Source organism: Nerophis ophidion, linkage group LG14, assembly GCF_033978795.1.
Source record: "Nerophis ophidion isolate RoL-2023_Sa linkage group LG14, RoL_Noph_v1.0, whole genome shotgun sequence".
Lineage (NCBI taxonomy): Eukaryota > Metazoa > Chordata > Actinopteri > Syngnathiformes > Syngnathidae > Nerophis > Nerophis ophidion.
Window position 1 is genome coordinate 38,837,117 of NC_084624.1, and position 22,062 is coordinate 38,859,178.

Sequence of the window (22,062 nt, forward strand, 5' to 3'; positions counted from 1 at the left end):
AAAAGAGCCGCATCGGGTTCTAGAGCCATAGGTTCCCTACCCCTGCAGTACAGTATGTCCATTGTGTCCTTGAGCAAGACACTTCACCCTTGCTCCTGATGGGTCAAGGTTAGGGCCTTGCATGGCAGCTCCCGCCATCAGTGTGTGAATGTGGAAATAGTGTCAAAGCGCTTTGAGTACCTTGAAGGTAGAAAAGCGCGATACAAATATAACCCATTTACTTGATTAATATGTATTATGTGCATAAACAAAGACCAGTTATTATTGTATGTAGCTTCTAAACAAAGAAGTGGTTTTAGCACATCAACATTAGTTAGTTAGTTTATTATTTCTTTGGTCAGTGGTCAACAAAATAAACAAAAACAGTTTTACATTCATAAATTGACAATTTTACAGACCGAAAGGGTTCAGGCCGAAGTTGAGTACTTATTTCGTCTAACCCAGTGGTTCTCAAATGGGGGTACTTGAAGGTATGCCAAGGGGTACGTGAGATTTTTTAAAAAATATTCTAAAAATAGCAACAATTCAAAAATCCTTTATAAATATATTTATTGAATAATACTTCAACAAAATACAACAATGCAATATTCAGTGTTGACAGCTATAAATATTGATGTTACAGATTTATTTTTTTGTGAAGAAATGTTTGGAATTAAGTTCATGAATCCAGATGGATCTCTGGTACAATCCCCAAAGAGGGCACTTTAAGTTGATGATTACTTCTTTGTGTAGAAATCTTTATTTATAATTGAATCACTTGTTTATTTTTCAACAAGTTTTTAGTTATTTTTATATCTTTTTTTCCATATAGTTCAAGAAAGACCACTACAAATGAGCAATATTTTGCACTGTTATACAATTTAATAAATCAGAAACTGATGACATAGTGCTGTATTTTACTTCTTTATCTCTTTTTTTTTTTTTCAACCAAAAATGCTTTGCTCTGATTAGGGGGTACTTGAATTAAAAAAATGTTCACAGGCGGTACATCACTGAAAAAAGGTTGAGAACCACTGGCCTAACCGTACAAACGATCTCAAATACAAGATGAGCTTCATAGAGTATGACATTTCCTTTACACAACATATTATAAATAAACCTTGTACACAATATACATACTCGGTGTCCGCCCAGAGATCGGTATGTTGTGAGTTCATACCCGGCCGAGTCATACCAAAGACTATTAAAATGGGATCCATTACCTCCCTGCTTGGCACTCAGCATGAAGGGTTGGAATTGGGGGTCGAATCACAAAAAATGGTTCCCGGGCGTGGCCACCGCTGATGCTCACTGCTCCCCTCACCTCCCAGGGGGTGATCAAGGGTGATGGGTCAAATGCAGAGAATAATTTATTGTTTTATGAAAAGTAACGGAGGGCTTTACCAAATCATTTATTTCTAAAATCATTTATAATATTTAATTTATGTCACTTAATTGTTTTATTGTCTTAGTCAACCTGCCTTTGTTTTGTTTACTGATCATCTTATTTTTACTGCTCCGATGTAAAAATAAATGAAACAAAATAAACCCCCTTCCATGGCTTACTGTGGCCCGCCCATGAAGCCGGGACTGGCAGGGATGTTTGTAACTCAATTTTCTGCTTGTAACTTTACGCAAAATGATTACTCGAGAGACAGCTCTTATCTCAAAACGCTCTTAAAGGGGAACATTATCACAATTTCTAAAGGGTTAAAACCAATAAAAATCAGTTCCCAGTGGCTTATTTTATTTTTCGAAGTTTTTTTCAAAATTTACTATCAAGGAATATCCCAAAAAAGGCTTTAAAGTGCCTGATTTTCGCTATCCGTAAATCCACCCGTCCATTTTCCTCTGACGTCACTGCGTGACGCCAATACAAACAAACATGGTGGATAGAACAGCAAGATATAGCGACATTAGCTCGGATACAGGCTCAGATTTCACGGCTTAAGCAATTCAACAGATTACGCATGTATTGAAACGGATGGTTGGAGTGTGGAGGCAGATAGCGAAAACGAAATTGAAGAAGAAACTGAAGCTATTGAGCGAATAGCTGTTGAAGCTATTCGGCGATCGCCTTCTAACCAACGATTGCATCTTTTGACCACTGGAGCAACTTAAATCCGTCGATCGATAAGTGTTTGTTTGGCATTAAATGTGGGTGGAGGGAAAGGCTGTATGCAAATATAGCTACAAATGTACATACAGCTAGCGTAAATAACATGTTAGCATCGATTAGCTGGCAGTCATGCCATGACCAAATATGTCTGATTAGCACATAAGTCAATAAAATCAACAAAACTCACCTTTGTGATTTTGTTGACTTTATCGTTGGAAATGCATCTGCTTTGAGTGTCGCAGGATATCCACACATCTCTGTCGTAGTATTGGTATCGTCGGTAAAATGTGCGGAACAAACGAGGGACTTTTGCATCTTTTGACACTGGTGCAACTTGAATCCGTCGATTGGTATGTGTTTGTTTGGCATTAAATGTGTGTGGAGGGAAAGGCTGGATGCAAATATCGCTACAAATGGGGCATAACGATGCAATATGTACATACAGCTAGCCTAAATAGCATGTTAGCATCGATTAGCATGCCGTGCTAATCGATGCACACTCCACGTAAGTCAACTTGAATCCGTCCCTGATCGTGTTGTTACACCCTCCGACAACTCACCGACGAGGCATGATGTCTCCAAGGTACCGGAAAACAGTCGAAAAAACGGAAAATAACAGCTGATTTGACTTGGTGTGTGTAATGTGTTTGAGAAAATGGTGGATTGCTTCCCGTTGTAACGTCATCGCTCCGACAGCGAACACTTGAAAGGCGTTTAAATCGCCAAATTCACCCTTTTAGAGTTCGGATATTGGTTAAAAAATAATATGGTCTTTTTTCTGCAACATCAAGGTATATATTGACGCTTATATAGGTCTGGTGATAATGTTCCCCTTTAAGTTGAGGTACCACTGTCCTTGAATTGAAAGTTGATGAGAGGATGTAAAGATGTTTTTTTTTTTGCCTTCACAGTAACTTCCTGGGCACCAAAGAGACGTCTCTGCTCCTCATGGCCATGTTCCTCCTGGCTGTCTTCTACCATGGCCAACAGGTGGCGTTACACCCCACACCACCGTGATGTTTTGATTGACAATGTCGGATTGATCTTCATCGAACAGGTTCATTTTTGTCCACTGAGAGCTCTTTCGAATATTTTAACTTCCTTGTGAAAGTGTCAGCGGCCATCCTGGCTGAGGAGAAAGTGGGCTCCCACTGAGAACACTTAAAGTGGACTAGCAGACAGGCGCCGTCACGTTGTTAATAGCAACCTTTGATGTTTTAGAGGTCGGAGGTGGCCGAATTTGAAGTCATTTAGGGGCATATTGATTTTGGCAGACGCCACAATGATGGCGGCCAGCGTGAAGCGCCGCCCGCTAATGGTGTGCTCCATTCACACCTCATCACTCTCGGCACTCCGATCAAAAGTAGGATGGAAATCAAAAAGTCTAAACTAAACATCTTCCTGTGATGGATTTTCAAAATAGAGTTGCTCAGCGGGTAATGCGTCTCATTAAGAGTCCCCACAAGACTGTGCCTTCTTAATTAGAAGCACAGAAAATGTCCTTCCAACGATTCAAGGTAATTGACAGTCGTCTTAATCACAACGGCGTTTCCAACAATTGCCTGTGAGAGGCGCCGTCATCCTATGAGGAGCCCCCTGCAGACCCCAGGTGAATGTTCAATTAAAAAGAAGACTTGGCTACATTTTATTAAACGCCAATTCTCTCCTTGATTACCAGCCTGATTGTGCTTTTTCATTAGGCTAGCTGATCGTTCTTTCATTGTCGCCATGGAAACATCTCATCTCATTTTAGCAACGCGTGTCACAAGAGTAACAAGATGGGGTTTTTTCACTGATGATTATTGACTTCTTTCACATTTACTGATCTACAGTGGGGCAAAAAAGTATTTAGTCAAGTTCTTTGTGCAAGTTCTCCGACTTAAAATGATGACAGAGGTCTGTAATTTTCATCACAGGTACACGTCAACTGTGAGAGACAGAATCTGAAAAAAAAATCCAGGAATTCACATTGTAGGAATTTTAAAGAATTTATTTGTAAATTAGGGTGGAAAATAAGTATTTGGTCAACCATGCAAAGCTCTCATTGATTGAAGGAGGTTTTGGCTCAAAATCCCACGATACATGGCCCCATTCATTCTTTCCTTAACACGGATCAATCGTCCTGTCCCCTTAGCAGAAAAACAGCCCCAAAGCATGATGTTTCCACCCCCATGCTTCACAGTAGGTGTGGTGTTCTTGGGATGCAACTCAGAATTCTTCTTCTTCCAAACACGACGAGTTGTGTTTATACCAAAAAGTTCTATTTTGGTTTCATCTGACCACATGACATTCTCCCAATCCCATGCTGTATCATCCATGTATCCATTTTGGTAGTTATACAAAATATATAAATAACAAAATCATTCAGCGAAAAAGGTTACAAAAAAGGGAACAACCAAAAATCACTCCTAAAAAGGCGGAAAATACAGACATAAAGACAAACTATAGTTTGCACCGTATCTGCTCTGAAACTTAACATAAAACGCTCCAACAGGAGGAAGAAAACAATGACTATAAAAATTTCTACTCTGAATTTTAATATAATAACAGTAAACGAAAAGTCACTCAAGAAATTTGAGGAAGGAAAGATTATTGGGAAAAATTATAACTCACCACTTCGGTTAAACGAAGGCTAAATAACAAAATTCACTCTGAGGAGGAGAAAAAGTTAAACTCAAAATTACAGCGCAGAAATTCAAGATCCAAGGCGTGGGACGAGACAAGGCATGGACATAGACATAAACATGGAAACAAGACAGCCACGAAAGCTCGAGACAATCTGGCACAGAACAAGGGGAGGCATGGGCTTATATGACACATGAGGGTAATGGAAAACGGGTAGAAACAATCAGGGGTGAGGGACGACGTCAGACCGGTGACACAAGAGGAAGGGCCAGTGATCTGAAACAAGAGGAGTTGCATTTCAAAATAAAACATGCAATTCACAAGACAAAAAAAACCCAAGACAAGACATTCCTCATCGCGGTGTGACACATTTAGATGAAGAATTCATCATAATCCTCACTCAGGTTAAATGATAAATGAGCGTCTCCTCATGTCTTTCTCGCCATCTCCAGGTATAAATTTGAAAGTTAACCAAATTCTAGGTTTATGGCCACAACGTTCTACTACACAGGTGAGAGGCATGATTTATAATCTAGAAATTATTTAAGAATTTAGAGGCAAAGCAGTAGCTTGGTATGTTGGTATCTGCACCACTTTTTCACTTGTTATCAATTGTACACGCACGCAGCCTTAGTAGATCACCCGTAAAACACCAAATCTTAGTACCAGCAATTTTTTATTTTGCACATGCTTTTTAACACTTGTGGGATTTTAGTAGATCAGGGGTCAGCAACCTTTACCACTCAAAGAGCCATTTTGACCCGTTTCACAAAATAAAGAAAACTATGGGAGCCACAAGACTCTTTAAATTTAAAATGAAATAACACAGCGTAAAAAGTTTTTTTTTTTTGCTTTGTGCTATGTATTAACCAGGGGTCCCAGACACGCGGCCCTTACCTTAATATGAAAACTTAATATTAGTGCGACCCGGGAGTTTTATTTGAATGCCGCTTGACATTATCACATTTGCCAACCATCTAAATTTTTCCGAGATACTAGAGTTTGAGAGCAATTATTCTCTCAGCTGTCTGCTGGTTTTCACCCAAACAACAATAATTAGGGCGTTCTATGATGACAATGCGTTTAACACCCATAACAAACGCAACAAACAGTTTACCAGCCCATTCACATGTTGTATGAAGCTTCTGCAGACACACATAAGCGACTGCAAGGCATATTTGCTCAACAGCCATACAGGTTACACTGAGGATTGTGATATAAACAACTTTAGCACTCTTACTTATATGCGCCACACTGTGAAACCACACCAAACAAGAATGACAAACACATTTCGGGAGAACATCCGCACTGTAACACAACATAAACATAACAGAACAAATACCCAAAATCCCATGCATACCTAACTCTTCCGGGCTACATTATACACCCCTGCTACCACCAAACCTCGCCCACCTCAACTGACGCACGGAGGGGGGGAGGTGTATAATGTGCCACCGGGGGCACCAGAGAGGAAAAAAAAAATGTCTGCAGAATTTGGAAATGATTATGAATGATGTTTTTTTTTATCCCCTCAGCTGGAGTACACCGCCCGTCTGGACTTCCTGTGGCGCGTGCAGGCCAAAGAGGAGATCAACGAGATGAAGGAGCTGCGAGAACATAACGAAAACATGCTGAGGAACATCCTGCCCAGTCACGTGGCCAGACACTTCCTGGAGAAGGACCGGGACAATGAGGTGTGCGCGCTGTTGATGCTACTTAATAATGTCTACTAATAATATCTATTATTAAAATATACTACCAATAATAATATATTCTAGTAATACTAATTGGGGGTATGGGGCGATATAGCTCGGTTGGTAGAGCAGCCGTGCTAGCAACTTGAGGGTTGCAGGTTCGATCCCCGCTTCCGCCATTCTAGTCACTGCCGTTGTGTCCTTGGGCAACACACTTTACCCACCTGCTCCCAGGGCCACCCACACTGGTTTAAATGTAAAAATTAGATATTGGGTTTCACTATGTAAAGCGCTTTGAGTCACTAGAGCAAGGTTCACCAACCTTTTTTGAAACCAAGAGCTACTTCTTGGGTACTGATTAATGCGAAGGGCTACCAGTTTGATACACACTTAAATAAATTGCCAGAAATAGCAAATTTGCTCAATTTAGCTCTTAATGAATAAATCTATATATACATAAAAAATGGGTATTTCTCTCTGTAGTTCCACGTACATTTTTTTTTCCTTTTACGGAAGGTTTTTTGTAGAGAATAAATAATGAAAAAAACACTTAATTGAATGGATTAAAAGAGGAGAAAACAGGAAAAAAATGAAAATTAAATTTTGAAACATAGTTTATCTTCAATTTCGACTCTTTAAAATTCAAAATTCAACCGAAAAAAATTAAGAGAAAAACTAGCTACTACGAATCTTTTTGAAAAAATTAAAAAAATAATTTATGGAACATCATTAGTAATTTTTCCTGATTAAGGTCAATTTTAGAATTTTGATGACATGTTTTAAATAGGTTAAAATCCAAACTGCATTTTGTTAAAATATATAACAAATTGAACCAAGCTATATTTCTAACAAAGACGAATCATTATTTTTTCTAGATTTTCCAGAACAAACATTTCAAAAGAAATTTAAAAGACTTTGAAATAAGATTTAAATTTGATAGTACAGATTTTCTAGATTTGCCAGAATATTTTTTTTGAATTTTAATCAGAATAAGTTTGAATAAATATTTCACAAATATTCTTCGTCAAAAAAACAGAAGCTAAAATGAAGAATTAAATTAAAATATATTTATTATTCTTTACAATAAAAAAATAATTTTACTTGAACATTGATTTAAATTGTCAGGAAAGAGAAGGAAGGAATTTAAAAGTTATATGTGTTTAAAAATCCTAAAATCATTTTTACGGTTGCATTTTTTCCCTAAAATTGTCTTTCTGAAAGTTAGAAGAAGCAAAGTAAAAAAAATACATGTATTTATTTAAACAAGTGAGGACCAAGTCTTTAAAATATTTTCTTGGATTTTCAAATTCTATTTGAGTTTTGTCTCTCTTAGAATTAAAAATGTCGAGCAAAGCGAGACCAGCTTGCTAGTAAATAAATAAAATTAAAAAAATAGAGGCAGCTCACTGGTAAGTGCTGCTATTTGAGTTATTTTTAGAACAGGCCAGTGGGTGACTCATCTGGTCCTTACGGGCTACCTGGTGCCCGCGGGCACCGCTTTGGTGACCCCAGTACTAGAGAAAAGGCGCTTCAGATAGTACTTTATTGATTCCTTCAGGAGAGTATAACAGAGATAGAGCAGGCCTGGACAATTATTTTGACTCGGGTGCCACATTTAGAGAGAAAAATGTGTGTGGGGGCCGCTATATCTATTTTTATGAACACTAATACAAAACATCACAATATTGTCCGATTGAATGCTAAAAACGTTATGACAAACCGCCTTAAAAAACCTAATGGAATTTTACATTTTTCTATGAAGGATAAAACACTGAATATTGACAAAATATGAATGTCACGCCCCCTTTCGATCAACACATTTTACAATCAAGTGAAACGTAACAAAAATGCAATAGAGAGTGAAATATGAACGTGAAGGGTACAAAATGAACCCAACTGCAATCTGATATATCTGATACATCACTAAGCTTTAGAACTTTGTTGGGAAAATCTCCTTCCGCGTCTGTGGAAACGCTCCCCACCCACACTGCTTGGTGCCTCGTCTGAGCTTCTGTGACTTACTTTACCATAGTAACTAATTAGATGACCAAAGTAACTAATTAGATGACCATAGTAACTAATTAGATGACCATAGTAACTAATTAGATGACCATAGTAACTGGTATATCATCCATAAGGAAGGATTCCAAGCATTGAAATACTTAGTATAGTTGAAGACTTACGGTCGTTAGAAAACATCACTGCATATCATAAAGACAGCTACACTTTCCATCTTAAAGATCTAAAAATATTATTTGGGAATATCCGGCGGGCCAGATTGAAAAGTTCTAAGACCTGGGCCTTAATTTGCCCAGGTCTTAGATAGAGAGATAATATCTATTTGTATAGCTATTAGTATATGGTATTATTGTATATTATTAACATCTACTAATAGTATACAATAATCCATCCATTTTCTACCGCTTATTCCCTTTCGGGGCGCTGGCGCCTATCTCAGCTACAATCGGGCGGAAGGCGGGGTACACCCTGGACAAGTCGCCACCTCATCGCAGGGCCAACACAGATAGACGGACAACATTCACACACTAGGGCCAATTTAATGTTGCCAATCAACCTATCCCCAGGTGCATGTCTTTGGAAGTGGGAGGAAGCCGGAATACCCGGAGGGAACCCACGCAGTCACGGGGAGAACATGCAATCTGCATACAGAAAGATCCTCAGCCATTATTAGTAAATAATACTATCAGATGTTATTAGTATACATTATTTGCAGATATAGTACACTTTATCATTATTGTATACTTATCATTATTGTATACTAATGTTATTAGTATACATTATTTGCAGATATAGTACACTTTATCATTATTGTATACTAATGATAAAGTATACTATATCTGCAAATAATGTATACTAATAACATCTGATAGTATTATTTACTAATAATGGCTGAGGATCTTTCTGTGTGGAGTTTGCATGTTCTCCCCGTGACTGCGTGGGTTCCCTCCGGGTACTCCGGCTTCCTCCCACTTCCAAAGACATGCACCTGGGGATAGGTTGATTGGCAACAGTAAATTGGCCCTAGTGTGTGAATGTGAGTGTGAATGTTGTCTGTCTATCTGTGTTGGCCCTGCGATGAGGTGGCGACTTGTCCAGAGTGTACCCCGCCTTCCGCACGATTGTAGCTGAGATAGGCGCCAGCGCCCCCCGCGACCCCGAAAGGGAATAAGCGGTAGAAAATGGATGGATTATTGTAAATAATACTATCAGATGTTATTAGTATACATTATTTGCAGATATAGTATACTTTATCATTAGTATACAATAATGATAAAGTGTACTATATCTGCAAATAATGTATACTAATAACATCTGATAGTATTATTTACTAATAATGCTACTATTAATCTACAGGTGGAACTCAAACAATTTGAATATGGTGCAAAGGTTTTTTTATACCAGCAATTAAATTTACTAGGTGAAAGGAATACTGTCTATGACAGGGGTGTCAAACTCATTTTTAGATCGGGGGCCACATGGAGAAAAATCTACTCCCAAGTGGGCCGGACTTGTAAAATCACGGCACGATAACTTAAAAGTAAAGACAAATTCAGATTGTTTTCTTTATTTAAAAATAGAACAAGCACAGTATGGAAATGTACAAATCAAAATGTTGTTGGGTTGCGGTTAATAGTATTGTATCTTTATTTGTCGTTATTCATACTTTCTGAATTGATCATGTGATAATGTTCATCCGTCAACTCATTGGTGTTAATTTTCAATCTATCAAGATAAAAAAAATTGTTTTGTTGTGTTTTATTCATGTAGTTTGCTAATTTTCCACACATCATGTGGTTGTTGTTTTTTTACATATGTGGCATCATATACAAGTGGTTCTCAAATTGGGGTACGTGTACTCCTGGGGGTACTTAAAGGTATGCCAAGGGTACGTGAGATTTTTAAAAAAAATATTCTAAAAATAGCAACAATTCAAAAATCCTTTATAAATATATTTATTGAATAATACTGAAAAAAGGTTGAGAACCACTGATGTCGTGGACACATGTAGAGCATCAGTTTATTTCATTCAAAAATTTCGGCTACTTTTCTTTTACGTAGCCAACTCACCGTATGTTTGACACTCCTGCTCTATAATTTTTAACCTTCTTTTGATGATTATTATTAATGAAAACCTTGAATTGAAAACCTCTGAAATTTAGGGTTCGACAAAACTGTAAGCCATGATCATCAAAATGATAAGAAATTCAAGTTTGACATGTCTCATCTTACACGTAATGAGTTTATATCACATATTAGTTTCACATTTGCGGTTAAAATACTGACAGGAATGAACTTATTCATCAAAATATTCATTTTTTTGGAGTTTCATCTCATCCATACCAACGAGTTTTGTATTGACATGGCAAATAAAAGTCTGCGAGTGTATTTGTTAACATTTTGGCAGCTATGGCGACGCTCAAGCTGTTGGGGTGTGTGAGTGGGGGGCCGGGGGGGTCAGATGTCAGCGTTGTTCTTGCACGCCTACGTGTTTATTAGGCCTCGCCATCTTTGTTGTGCAGTGGAACAAAAGGTGACGGTGCGATGAATTATGAATGCGGTGTCCCTCAATAAGCATTTTAAATGCAACATAATCAGCCTCGGTTAATTATTGATAACTTGGTTGTTGACGTATTGACTTTTTGTTTCTTTTCTTTTCTGTGGCCTACTGTAACATTGTTTTTCCTGTTTTACTTTGTTACAATCATAAATCATAACAAAATAGTGTTTTTTACTATTGCTAATATTTGTCATTGTACCTACTATTTGTTACTATCGCTAGTATTACTAGTACGATCAGTAGTAGTTGTTTTCATCACATGCATTTATTTTGTTACTATCCATCCATCGCTCCATTTTCTACCGCTTGTCCATTTTACTTGTATTTTTTAGACTTAGACATTAGGCAACTTAGACAAACTTTATCACTCCTCAAGGGAAATTGTTCATTACCACTGATGCCGGTAATTAGTCTAATACAGTGGTTCTCAATCTTTTTTCATTGATGTACCCCCTGTGAACATTTTTTTAATTCAAGTACCCACTAATCAGAGCAAAGCATTTTTGGTTGAAAAAAAGAGATAAAGAAATAAAAATACAGCACTATGTCATCAGTTTCTGATTGTATAACAGTGCAAAATATTGCTCATTTGTAATGGTCTTTCTTGAACTATTTTGAAAGAAAGATATACAAATAACTAAAAACTTGTTGAAAAATAAACAAGTGATTCAATTATAAATAAAGATTTCTACACATAGAAGTAATCATCAACTTAAAGTGCCCTCTTTGGGGATTGTAATAGAGATCCATTTGGATTCATGAACTTAATTCTAAACATTTCTTCACAAAAAAATAAATCTTTAACATCAATATTTATGGAACATGTCCACAAAAAAATCTTGCTGTCAACACTGAATATTGCATTGTTGTATTTTTTTTCACAGTTTATGAACTTACTTTCATATTTTGTTGAAGTGTTATTCGATAAATATATTTATAAAGGATTTTTGAATTGTTGCTATTATTAGAATATTTTTTTTAAAATCTCACGTACCCCTTGGCATACCTTCACGTACCCCTAGGAGTACGACAAATTAACGTGTTACTATTTCCAAAGCAGTAGTCAGATTAAGTTTTATTCAATCCAAGTCACTGTGCGTTACTATTTATTTATTTTTTTTCCCATCGTAAAAAGAAATTGTATTTGTTCTTGCCATCTTGGAAAGTCACGTCACGTAAGCGACAAGTCATGTTTTTAGCATGAGGATGACACACTAGTGCGACACCGGAGTAAACAACAATGGAGGGCGGAGAGAGTTCGGAAATGCAGTCATTATTTCGAGTTAAAGAAATTGGTCGGGTAGTATGTTGTCGAGGAAATGCTGCCTTTAAACAGTTTACACGCCCTCGTTTCGTGCCATAATAAACACGATCCTTGCTACGATCAACGCGGACTTGCCTCACAGAACATCCTTTTCGTCTTACCTGGAGATGGAGAGCAACCTGAAAGCTGTTCTGAATGAGGAATAGACTTTCTGACAAGAGGTTTGAGAGGCTTTTGTTAATGAGGTATAACCACTAGTTTACTCGCCCCACGCCACTGTTTGACTCACAACCTGGTTACAACAATAGAATAATAGATGTCAGATAACATCGGACTGCCGATATTATCGGCAGACAAATGCTTTAAAATTGAATATCTTAAATTATCGGTTTCAAAATTATCGGTATCGGTCTCAAAAAAAGTAAAATGTATGACTTTTTAAAATGCCACTGTGTACACGGATGTAGTGAGAAGTACAGAGCGCCAATAAGCCTTAAATGCTCTTCTTTTGCGTGCCGGGCCACTCACATAATATCTACTTCTTTTCACACACACAAGTGAATGCAATGCATACTTGGTCAACAACCATACAGGTCACACTGAGGGTGGCCGTATAAACAACTTTAACATTGTTACCAATATGTGCCACACTGTGAACCCACACCAAACGAGAATGACAAACACATTTAGGGAGAACATCCGCACCGTAACACAACACAAACACAACAGAACGAATACCCAAAACCCCATGCAGCACTAACTCTTCCGGGACGCTACAATATACACCCCCGCTACCCCCTACCACCACACCTCAACCTCCTCATGCTCTCTCAGGGAGAGCATGTCCCAAATTCCAAGTTGCAGTTTTGAGGCATGTTAAAAAAAGTAATGCACTTTGTGACTTCAATAATAAATATGGCAGTGCCATGCTGGCATTTTTTTCCATAATTTCAGTTGATTTATTTTGTTTAATGCATCCAACGGGGCATCACAACAAAATTAAGCATAATAATGTGTCAATTCCACGACTGTATGTATCGTATCTGTTGATATCGGCATCGGTAATTAAGATTTGGACAATATCGGATATCGGGAGAGATATACTGTCTGTAGTACTTGTTAGTGTCAAATAATGTTTGTTACTTTCACTATTATTTGCTGCTATCGCCAGTATTTGTTACGATGGCCAATGTTTATCAGTACGGTTTGTTACTATTGTTAGTATTTATTACTATTGCAAGGTGGTGTCAATATTGTTTGTCACAATCTTTAATACTTGTTACTATCAGTAGTGTCTTTAACTATGGCAAGTACTTGTTACTGGCAATCATTTTTTTCACTATCGCAAGTGTTTGTTACTATCACTAGTATTTCTTATTATGGCTATAAATTGTTATTATGGTTAGTATTTATTGCTATTAGTAATGTTTGTTACTATCATTAGTGTTTGTTATTGTTGCTCGAATTTGTTACTGTCACTAGTACTTGTTAGTGTCAAATAATGTTTGTTACTATCACTAGTATTTGTTATAATGGATAGAAATTGTTACTATGGTTAGTAGTTGTTGTTATTAGTAATGTGTGTTACTATCAGTCATATTTGTTACTGTGGCTAGAATGTGTTACTGTCACTAGTACTTGTTAGTGTCAAATAATGTTTGTTACTATCACTATTATTTGCTGCTATCGCCAGTATTTGTTACTATGGCCAATGTTTGTTATCAGTTCGGTTTGTTACTATTGTTAGTATTTATTACTATCTTAAGTTGGTGTCAATATTGTTTGTTGCAATCTCTAATACTTGTTACTATCAGTAGTGTCTGTAACTACGGCAAGTATTTGTTGTTGTCAATAATGTTTTTTTACTCTCGCTAGTACTTGTTGATATCGCAATTACTTTTTAGTGTCAATAATGTTTGTTACTCTCACTAGTATTTGTTATTATGGCTAGAAATTGTTACTATGGTTAGTATTGCTTGCTCTTAGTAATGTTTGTTACTATCATTAGTGTTTCTTATTGTTGCTAGAATTTGTTACTGTCACTAGTACTTGTTAGTGTCAAATAATGTTTGTTACTATCACTAGAATTTGTTAAAATTGATAGAAATTGGTACAATGGTTAGTATTTGTTGCTATTAGTAATGTGTGTTACTCCCAGTAATTTTTGTTACTGTTGCTAGAATTTTGTTACTGTCTCTAGTACTTGTTAGTGTTAAATAATGTTTGTTACTATCACTAGTATTTGCTGCTATCGCCAGTATTTGTTACTATGGCCAATATTTGTTATCAGTATGGTTTGTTACTATTGTTAGTATTTATTACTATCACAAGTTGGTGTCAATATTGTTTGTTGCAATCTCTAATACTTGTTACTATCAGTAACAAGTATTGTAGGTTTTTCCGAGGATGTTGTAGTCGTAATGGTTTGTACAGTCCTTTGAGACATTTGTGATTTGGGGCTATATAAATAAACATTGATTGATTGATAGTGTCTGTAACTACTTGTTAGTGTCAATAATGTTTGTTCCTATTACTAGTATTTGTTATTATATTGTTATGTTGGATCCACTATGTACTGGACTTTCACAATATCATGTTAGACTCGCTCGACATCCATTGCTTTCGGTCTCCCCTCAGGGATGGGGGGTTGCCCACATTTGCGGTCCTCTCCAAGGTTTCTCATAGTCACTGTCACCGACGTCCCACTTGGGTGAGGTTTTCCTTGCCCTTATGTGGGCTCTGTACCGAGGATGTCGTTGTGGTTTGTGCAGCCCTTTGAGACACTTGTGATTTAGGGCTATATAAATAAACATCGATTAATTGATTGTTTATGGCGAGAAAGTGTTACTATGGTTAGTATTTGTTAAAATCCATATTATTTGTGACAATCAGTAGTATTTTTGTTTTACTGTCAGTAGTGTTTTTCAGTCATTCGCAGTATTACAATATTTCCCAATCAGTGGGATCTGAGCCGAGGATGTCGTTGTGGCTTGTGCAGCCCTTTGAGACACTTGTGATTACAGGCTATATACATAAACTTTGATTGATTGATTGAAATAACATGAATAAAAGCTCATCATTATTGACACTTACCCCAAAGGATCAGATATATAGTAAATATGTTTACCATGCAGTCTCCTAATGACTTGGTTAATTCAAAGTCAACACTGCCCCCTGGTGCTGGAAGACATGTTGTGATTAAACATTTCAAAGCATTATATTATATAGATGCACACAAACATGTCATACTTTTATTTTAATACAGAGGTGTCAGACTCAAATACAGAGTGGGCCAAAATTTAAAACTGAACAAAGCCGCGGGCCAAGGTTGGAAAAATTAACCTTTTAATAAGGACCCAAACAAGTTTTGCATTGAATATTGAACAAGCAAGGTTTATATAACTTTATACTGATATGCAAAATCGAGTTTCAAATAATGATAATAATAAAGAAATATCAATGGCATATCAAATGAAATTTAAATAAAATTTTAATGCCTCTTTTCTATTTGCAGCCTTCTGAGGTAAATATCAAAATAAACTTTTTCCACAGGCTAATAAATTGGAAAATAAAATAACAATGAATAAATCAACCATTCAGGCCTTTTTACTGCTCAGTTTGCGACACACTGATCTCATCTGATGTGCCCAAGCCAGATACCTGGCATCTTTTCTTGGATGCTAGCGTCCCGGAAAAGTTAGTGCTGCAAGGGGTTCTGGGTATTTGTTCTGTTGTGTTACGGTGCGGATGTAATCCCGAAATGTGTTTGTCATTCTTGTTTGGTGTGGGTTCACAGTGTGGTGCATATTTGTAACAGTGTTATAGTTGTTTATACGGCCACCCTCAGTGTGACCTGCATGGCTGTTGACCAAGTATGCAGTGCATTCACTCGTGTAGAAGCCGCATATATTATGTGATTGGGCCGGCGCGCTGTTTGTATGTAGGAAAAGCGGACTTGACGACAGGCTGTAGAGGACGTTAAAGACAGTACCTTAAAGGCACGCCCCCAATATTGTTGTCCGGGTGGAACTCGGGAGAAATGTTGCCCCAAAGATTTTCGGGAGGCGCACTGAAATTCGGGAGTCTCCCGGAAAATCAAGATGGTTGGCAAGTATGAGTATTAGCGGTAAATGCGGTGGCGGGCCAGCTCTAATGTTAATTTGATATTGCCTCAAGGGCCAAATGAAAGTATCAGGTTCTGACAAAAAGAGTGTGTGTGTGTGTGTGTGTGTGTGTGTGTGTGTGTGTGTGTGTGTGTGTGTGTGTGTGTGTGTGTGTGTGTGTGTGTGTGTGTGTGTGTGTGTGTGTGTGTGTGTGTGTGTGTGTGTGTGTGTGTGTGTGTGTGTGTGTGTGTGTGTGTGTGTGTGTGTGTGTGTGTGTGTGAACAGGAGTTGTACTCGCAGTCGTACGACGCTGTGGGCGTGATGTTCGCGTCCATCCCAGGTTTCGCTGACTTTTACTCTCAGACGGAAATGAACAACCAGGGAGTAGAGTGTCTCCGTCTACTCAACGAGATCATCGCTGACTTTGACGAGGTGATACTCCTTTCCTTCTGCTCTACTTTGTGTTCTTCTCCTCGGATGTTGCCGGAAGCTTTGGAGAAAAGTGTTAGGAGTTGTGTAAAGTCCTGATGTGGTGACTTGTCGTTGTCCACTAAAAGCAAGAGTGTGTGTGCAGCTGCTGGGAGACGAACGTTTCCAGGACATTGAGAAGATCAAGACCATTGGGAGTACCTACATGGTGGTCTCTGGTCTCTCCCCGGAAAAACAGGTAAACTGCATGACATCATGTCCGTATGAACTTTGTGTTGACTTTTGTGTTGACCTTTGACAGCAGTGTGAGGACAAGTGGTTACATTTGTGTGCGTTAGCCGACTTTGCCATCGCACTCAATGAGAGCATCCAAGAAATCAACAAGCACTCCTTCAACAACTTTGAACTGAGAATAGGTAAACTTCTCTGTGCAATGTGACTCACTACGTGTCTCACTGCGTCTCTCTGACATGTCTTAATTCGTCTTTCTATAATGACCCTGGCTTGTCTCACTACGTGTCTCACTACATGTCCCTGGCTTGTGTCACTACATGTCCCTGACTTGTGTCATTACATGTCCCTGACTTGTCTGACTACATGTACCTGACTTGTGTCACTACATGTCCCTGACTTGTGTCACTACATGTCCATGGCTTGTGTTACTACATGTCCCTGACTTGTGTCACTACATGTCCCTGACTTGTGTCACTACATGTCCCTGACTTGTGTCATTACATGTCCCTGACTTGTCTGACTACATGTACCTGACTTGTGTCACTACATGTCCATGGCTTGTGTTACTACATGTCCCTGGCTTGTGTCATTACATGTCCCTGACTTGTGTCACTACATGTCCCTGACTTGTCACTACATGTCCATGACTTGTGTCACTACATGTCCCTGACTTGTGTCACTACATGTCCCTGACTTGTGTCACTACATGTCCCTGACTTGTGTCACTACATGTCCCTGACTTGTGTCACTACATGTCCCTGACTTGTGTCACTACATGTCCCTGACTTGTGTCATTACATGTCCCTGACTTGTGTCATTACATGTCCCTGACTTGTGTCACTACATTTCCCTGACTTGTGTCACTACATGTCCCTGACTTGTGTCACTACATGTCCCTGACTTGTGTCACTACATGTCCCTGGCTTGTGTCACTAGGTGTCTCACTATGTGTCCCTGACTTGTGTCACTACATGTCCCTGACTTGTGTCACTACATGTCCCTGACTTGTGTCACTACATGTCCCTGACTTGTGTCACTACATGTCCCTGACTTGTGTCACTACATGTCCCTGACTTGCGTCACTACATGTCCCTGGCTTGTGTCACTACATGTCCCTGACTTGTGTCACTACATGTCCCTGACTTGCGTCACTACATGTCCCTGGCTTGTGTCACTACATGTCCCTGACTTGTGTCACTACATGTCCCTGACTTGCGTCACTACATGTCCCTGATTTGCGTCCCTACATGTCTCTGGCTTATGTCACTACATGTCCCTGGCTTGTGTCACTACATGTCCCTGACTTGTGTCACTACATGTCCCTGACTTGTGTCACTACATGTCCCTGACTTGTGTCACTACATGTCCCTGACTTGCGTCACTACATGTCCCTGGCTTGTGTCACTACATGTCCCTGACTTGTGTCACTACATGTCCCTGACTTGCGTCACTACATGTCCCTGGCTTGTGTCACTACATGTCCCTGACTTGTGTCACTACATGTCCCTGACTTGCGTCACTACATGTCCCTGATTTGCGTCCCTACATGTCTCTGGCTTATGTCACTACATGTCCCTGGCTTGTGTCACTACATGTCCCTGACTTGTGTCACTACATGTCCCTGACTTGTGTCCCTACATGTCTCTGGCTTATGTCACTACATGTCCCTGGCTTGTGTCACTACATGTCCCTGACTTGCGTCACTACATGTCCCTGATTTGCGTCCCTACATGTCTCTGGCTTATGTCACTACATGTCCCTGGCTTGTGTCACTACATGTCCCTGACTTGTGTCACTACATGTCCCTGACTTGTGTCACTACATGTCCCTGACTTGTGTCACTATATGTCCCTGGCTTGTGTCACTACATGTCCCTGGCTTGTGTCACTACATGTCCATGGCTTGTGTCACTACATGTCCCTGGCTTGTGTCACTACATGTCCCTGACTTGTGTCACTACATGTCCCTGACTTGTGTCACTACATGTCCCTGACTTGTGTCACTACATGTCCCTGACTTGTGTCACTATATGTCCCTGGCTTGTGTCACTACATGTCCCTGGCTTGTGTCACTACATGTCCATGGCTTGTGTCATTACATGTCCCTGACTTGTCACTACATGTCTCACTATGTGTCCCTCACTTGTCTCACTGCGTGTCTCACTACATGTCCCTGAGTTGTCTCACTACATGGTTCACTGTGTCCTTCACTCGCCTCCATATATGTCTCCGTACATGTCTCACGATGTGTCTGTGACTTATTTCATTACGCAGTTCACTACATGTCCCTGACTTGTCTCACTGCGTGTCTCACTACATGTCTCACTACATGTCCCTGAGTTGTCTCACTTCATGTTTCACTGTGTCCTTCACTTGCCTCCCTACATGTCTTACGATGTATCTCTGACTTATCTCATTACGCATCTCACTACATGTCCCAGACTTGTGTCACTACATGTCTCACTATGTGTCCCTCACTTGTCTCACTGCGTGTCTCACTACATGTCCCTGAGTTGTCTCACTTCATGTTTCACTGTGTCCTTCACTTGCCTCCCTACATGTCTTACGATGTATCTCTGACTTATCTCATTACGCATCTCACTACATGTCCCAGACTTGTGTCACTACATGTCTCACTATGTGTCCCTCACTTGTCTCACTGCGTGTCTCACTACATGTCCCTGAGTTGTCTCACTTCATGTTTCACTGTGTCCTTCACTCGCCTCCCTACATGTCTTACGATGTATCTCTGACTTATCTCATTACGCATCTCACTACATGTCCCAGACTTGTCTCACTACATGTCTCACTACGTGCCCTTCACTTGTCTCACTGCGTGTCTCACTACATGTCTCTGAGTTGTCTCACTAGATGTTTCACTGTGTCCTTCACTCGCCTCCCTACATGTCTCACGATGTGTCTCTGACTTACAGTATCTCATTACGCATCTCACTACATGTCCCTGACTTGTCTCACTGCATGTCTCACTACATGTCTCACTACATGTCCCTGAGTTGTCTCACTTCATGTTTCACTGTGTCCTTCGCTTGCCTCCCTACATGTCTTACGATGTGTCTCTGACTTATCTCATTACGCATCTCACTACATGTCCCAGACTTGTCTCACTACATGTCTCATTATGTGTCCTTCACTTGTCTCACTGCGTGTCTCACTACATGTCCCTGAGTTGTCTCACTTCATGTTTCACTGTGTCCTTCACTTGCCTCCCTACATGTCTTACGATGTATCTCTGACTTATCTCATTACGCATCTCACTACATGTCCCAGACTTGTCTCACTACATGTCTCATTATGTGTCCTTCACTTGTCTCACTACATGTCCCTGAGTTGTCTCACTTCATGTTTCACTGTGTCCTTCACTCGCCTCCCTACATGTCTCACGATGTGTCTCTGACTTACAGTATCTCATTACGCATCTCACTACATGTCCCCGACTTGTCTCACTACATGTTCTTGACTCGTCTCGCTACATGCAGGCATGGCACACGGCTCAGTGGTGGCGGGCGTGATCGGCGCCAAGAAGCCGCAGTACGACATCTGGGGGAAGACGGTTAACCTGGCGAGCCGCATGGACAGCACGGGGGTGAGCGGTAAGATCCAAGTCCCCGAGGAGACCTTGGTCATCCTGAAGGAGCGCGGATTCGCCTTTGAGTACCGCGGCGAGATCTATGTCAAGGGCATCAGCGAGCAGGAGGGCAAGATCCGCACGCACTACCTGCTGGGCCGCGTGCAGCCCAACCCGCTCGTCCTGCAGCCCCGCAAGATGACGGGCCAGTACTCGCTGGCCGCCGTGGTTTTGGGTCTGGTCCAGTCGCTCAACCGCCAGAAGCAAAAGCAGATCCTCAACGACAACAACAACTCTGGCATCATGAAGGCCCACCATCACTACAACAGGAGGACGTTATTGGCGCCCGCCAACTCCGACGTGGGCGGCAGCCATCACGCCGAGGGGGCTGATAAGACTGACCTGTCCTGAAAGGACCGCCCAGTCCCACCTTCAGGATCATTTCTCAGACCTGGACTATTGGTGGATCGTGTTGGCAGCGGCGCCGGTTCCCGTCTGCACACGCGGCGTTTCTGGCCGTGAATGTTTGTACTCAAGCTCCGCCCCCGGAAGGAAAAAAAACAGGAGCGAGGGAGGGGGCGGACGCAAACACCCTGATTGATTGGCTGTCTGTTTGATTCTTCCTTTCGGACCGTCTTGACGATGTTCCCGTCCTTTTCACGTCCTCTTTATATGTCTCCTCGCTGTCTCCGCCCCCGAAAACATGCAAACCCCCGCCCCCTTCCCAGTGTCCGTCTTTCTTTTTTGTATTTTTTTTATATATGACGACACGATTAAAGCTGTTTAATTTTTTATACCACAGCCTCCTCCTGTCTTCCACCTGCTGCTGCCATCTGAAGATCTGACACTCGGTTTCCATGGTGACCATCTTCCATGTGTGTGTGAGCACTACCAGCAGATGGCAGTAGACCACACCATTCACTTTAGTTTTTTTTTTGTGTGCAAATCTTGTCTAACTCGTTGACGCCATGATCGTCATTTCACACTAATCAAGCCGCTAACACACACACACACACACACACACACACACACACACACACACACACAGGACAAACGTCTAACACAAGGGTCACCAACGCGGTGCCCGCGGGCACCAGGTAGCCCGTAAGGACCAGATGAGTCGCCCGCTTGGCTGTTCTAAAAATAGCTCAAATAGCAGCACTTACCAGTGAGCTGCCTCTTTTTTTAAAATCTTATTTATTTACTAGCAATTTGGTCTCGCTTTGCTCAACATTTTTAATTCTAAAAGAGACAAAATTCAAATAGAATCTGAAAATCCAAGAAAATATTTTAAAGACTTGGTCTTCACTTGTTTAAATAAATTATTTTTTTTTATTTTACTTTGCTTCTTATAACTTTCTGAAAGACGATTTTAGAGAAAAAATACAACCTTAAAAATTATTTCAGTAACATATAACTTTTTACCTTTTAAATTCCTTCCTCTTCTTTCC

The 22,062-nt window shown here is 40.0% G+C and overlaps 1 protein-coding gene across 2 annotated transcripts in view; it reads left to right on the forward strand.

Moving 5' to 3' along the window:
* The window catches only part of adcy8 (adenylate cyclase 8 (brain)), a 176,530-nt gene extending 155,125 nt beyond the window's left edge, over window positions 1-21,405 (forward strand). Inside the window, exons 13-18 of one of the 2 annotated variants that reach the window (XM_061920711.1) lie at window positions 3,010-3,088; window positions 6,259-6,417; window positions 16,649-16,795; window positions 16,938-17,030; window positions 17,094-17,208; window positions 20,523-21,405. In XM_061920711.1, the coding sequence (XP_061776695.1) occupies window positions 3,010-3,088; window positions 6,259-6,417; window positions 16,649-16,795; window positions 16,938-17,030; window positions 17,094-17,208; window positions 20,523-21,022 (1,093 nt within the window). In that variant the 3' untranslated portion in view covers window positions 21,023-21,405. The remainder of the gene's footprint in view (window positions 1-3,009; window positions 3,089-6,258; window positions 6,418-16,648; window positions 16,796-16,937; window positions 17,031-17,093; window positions 17,209-20,522) is intronic. The other variant, XM_061920712.1, reaches the window with a different exon arrangement.
* The last annotated feature ends 657 nt before the right edge of the window (window positions 21,406-22,062 follow it).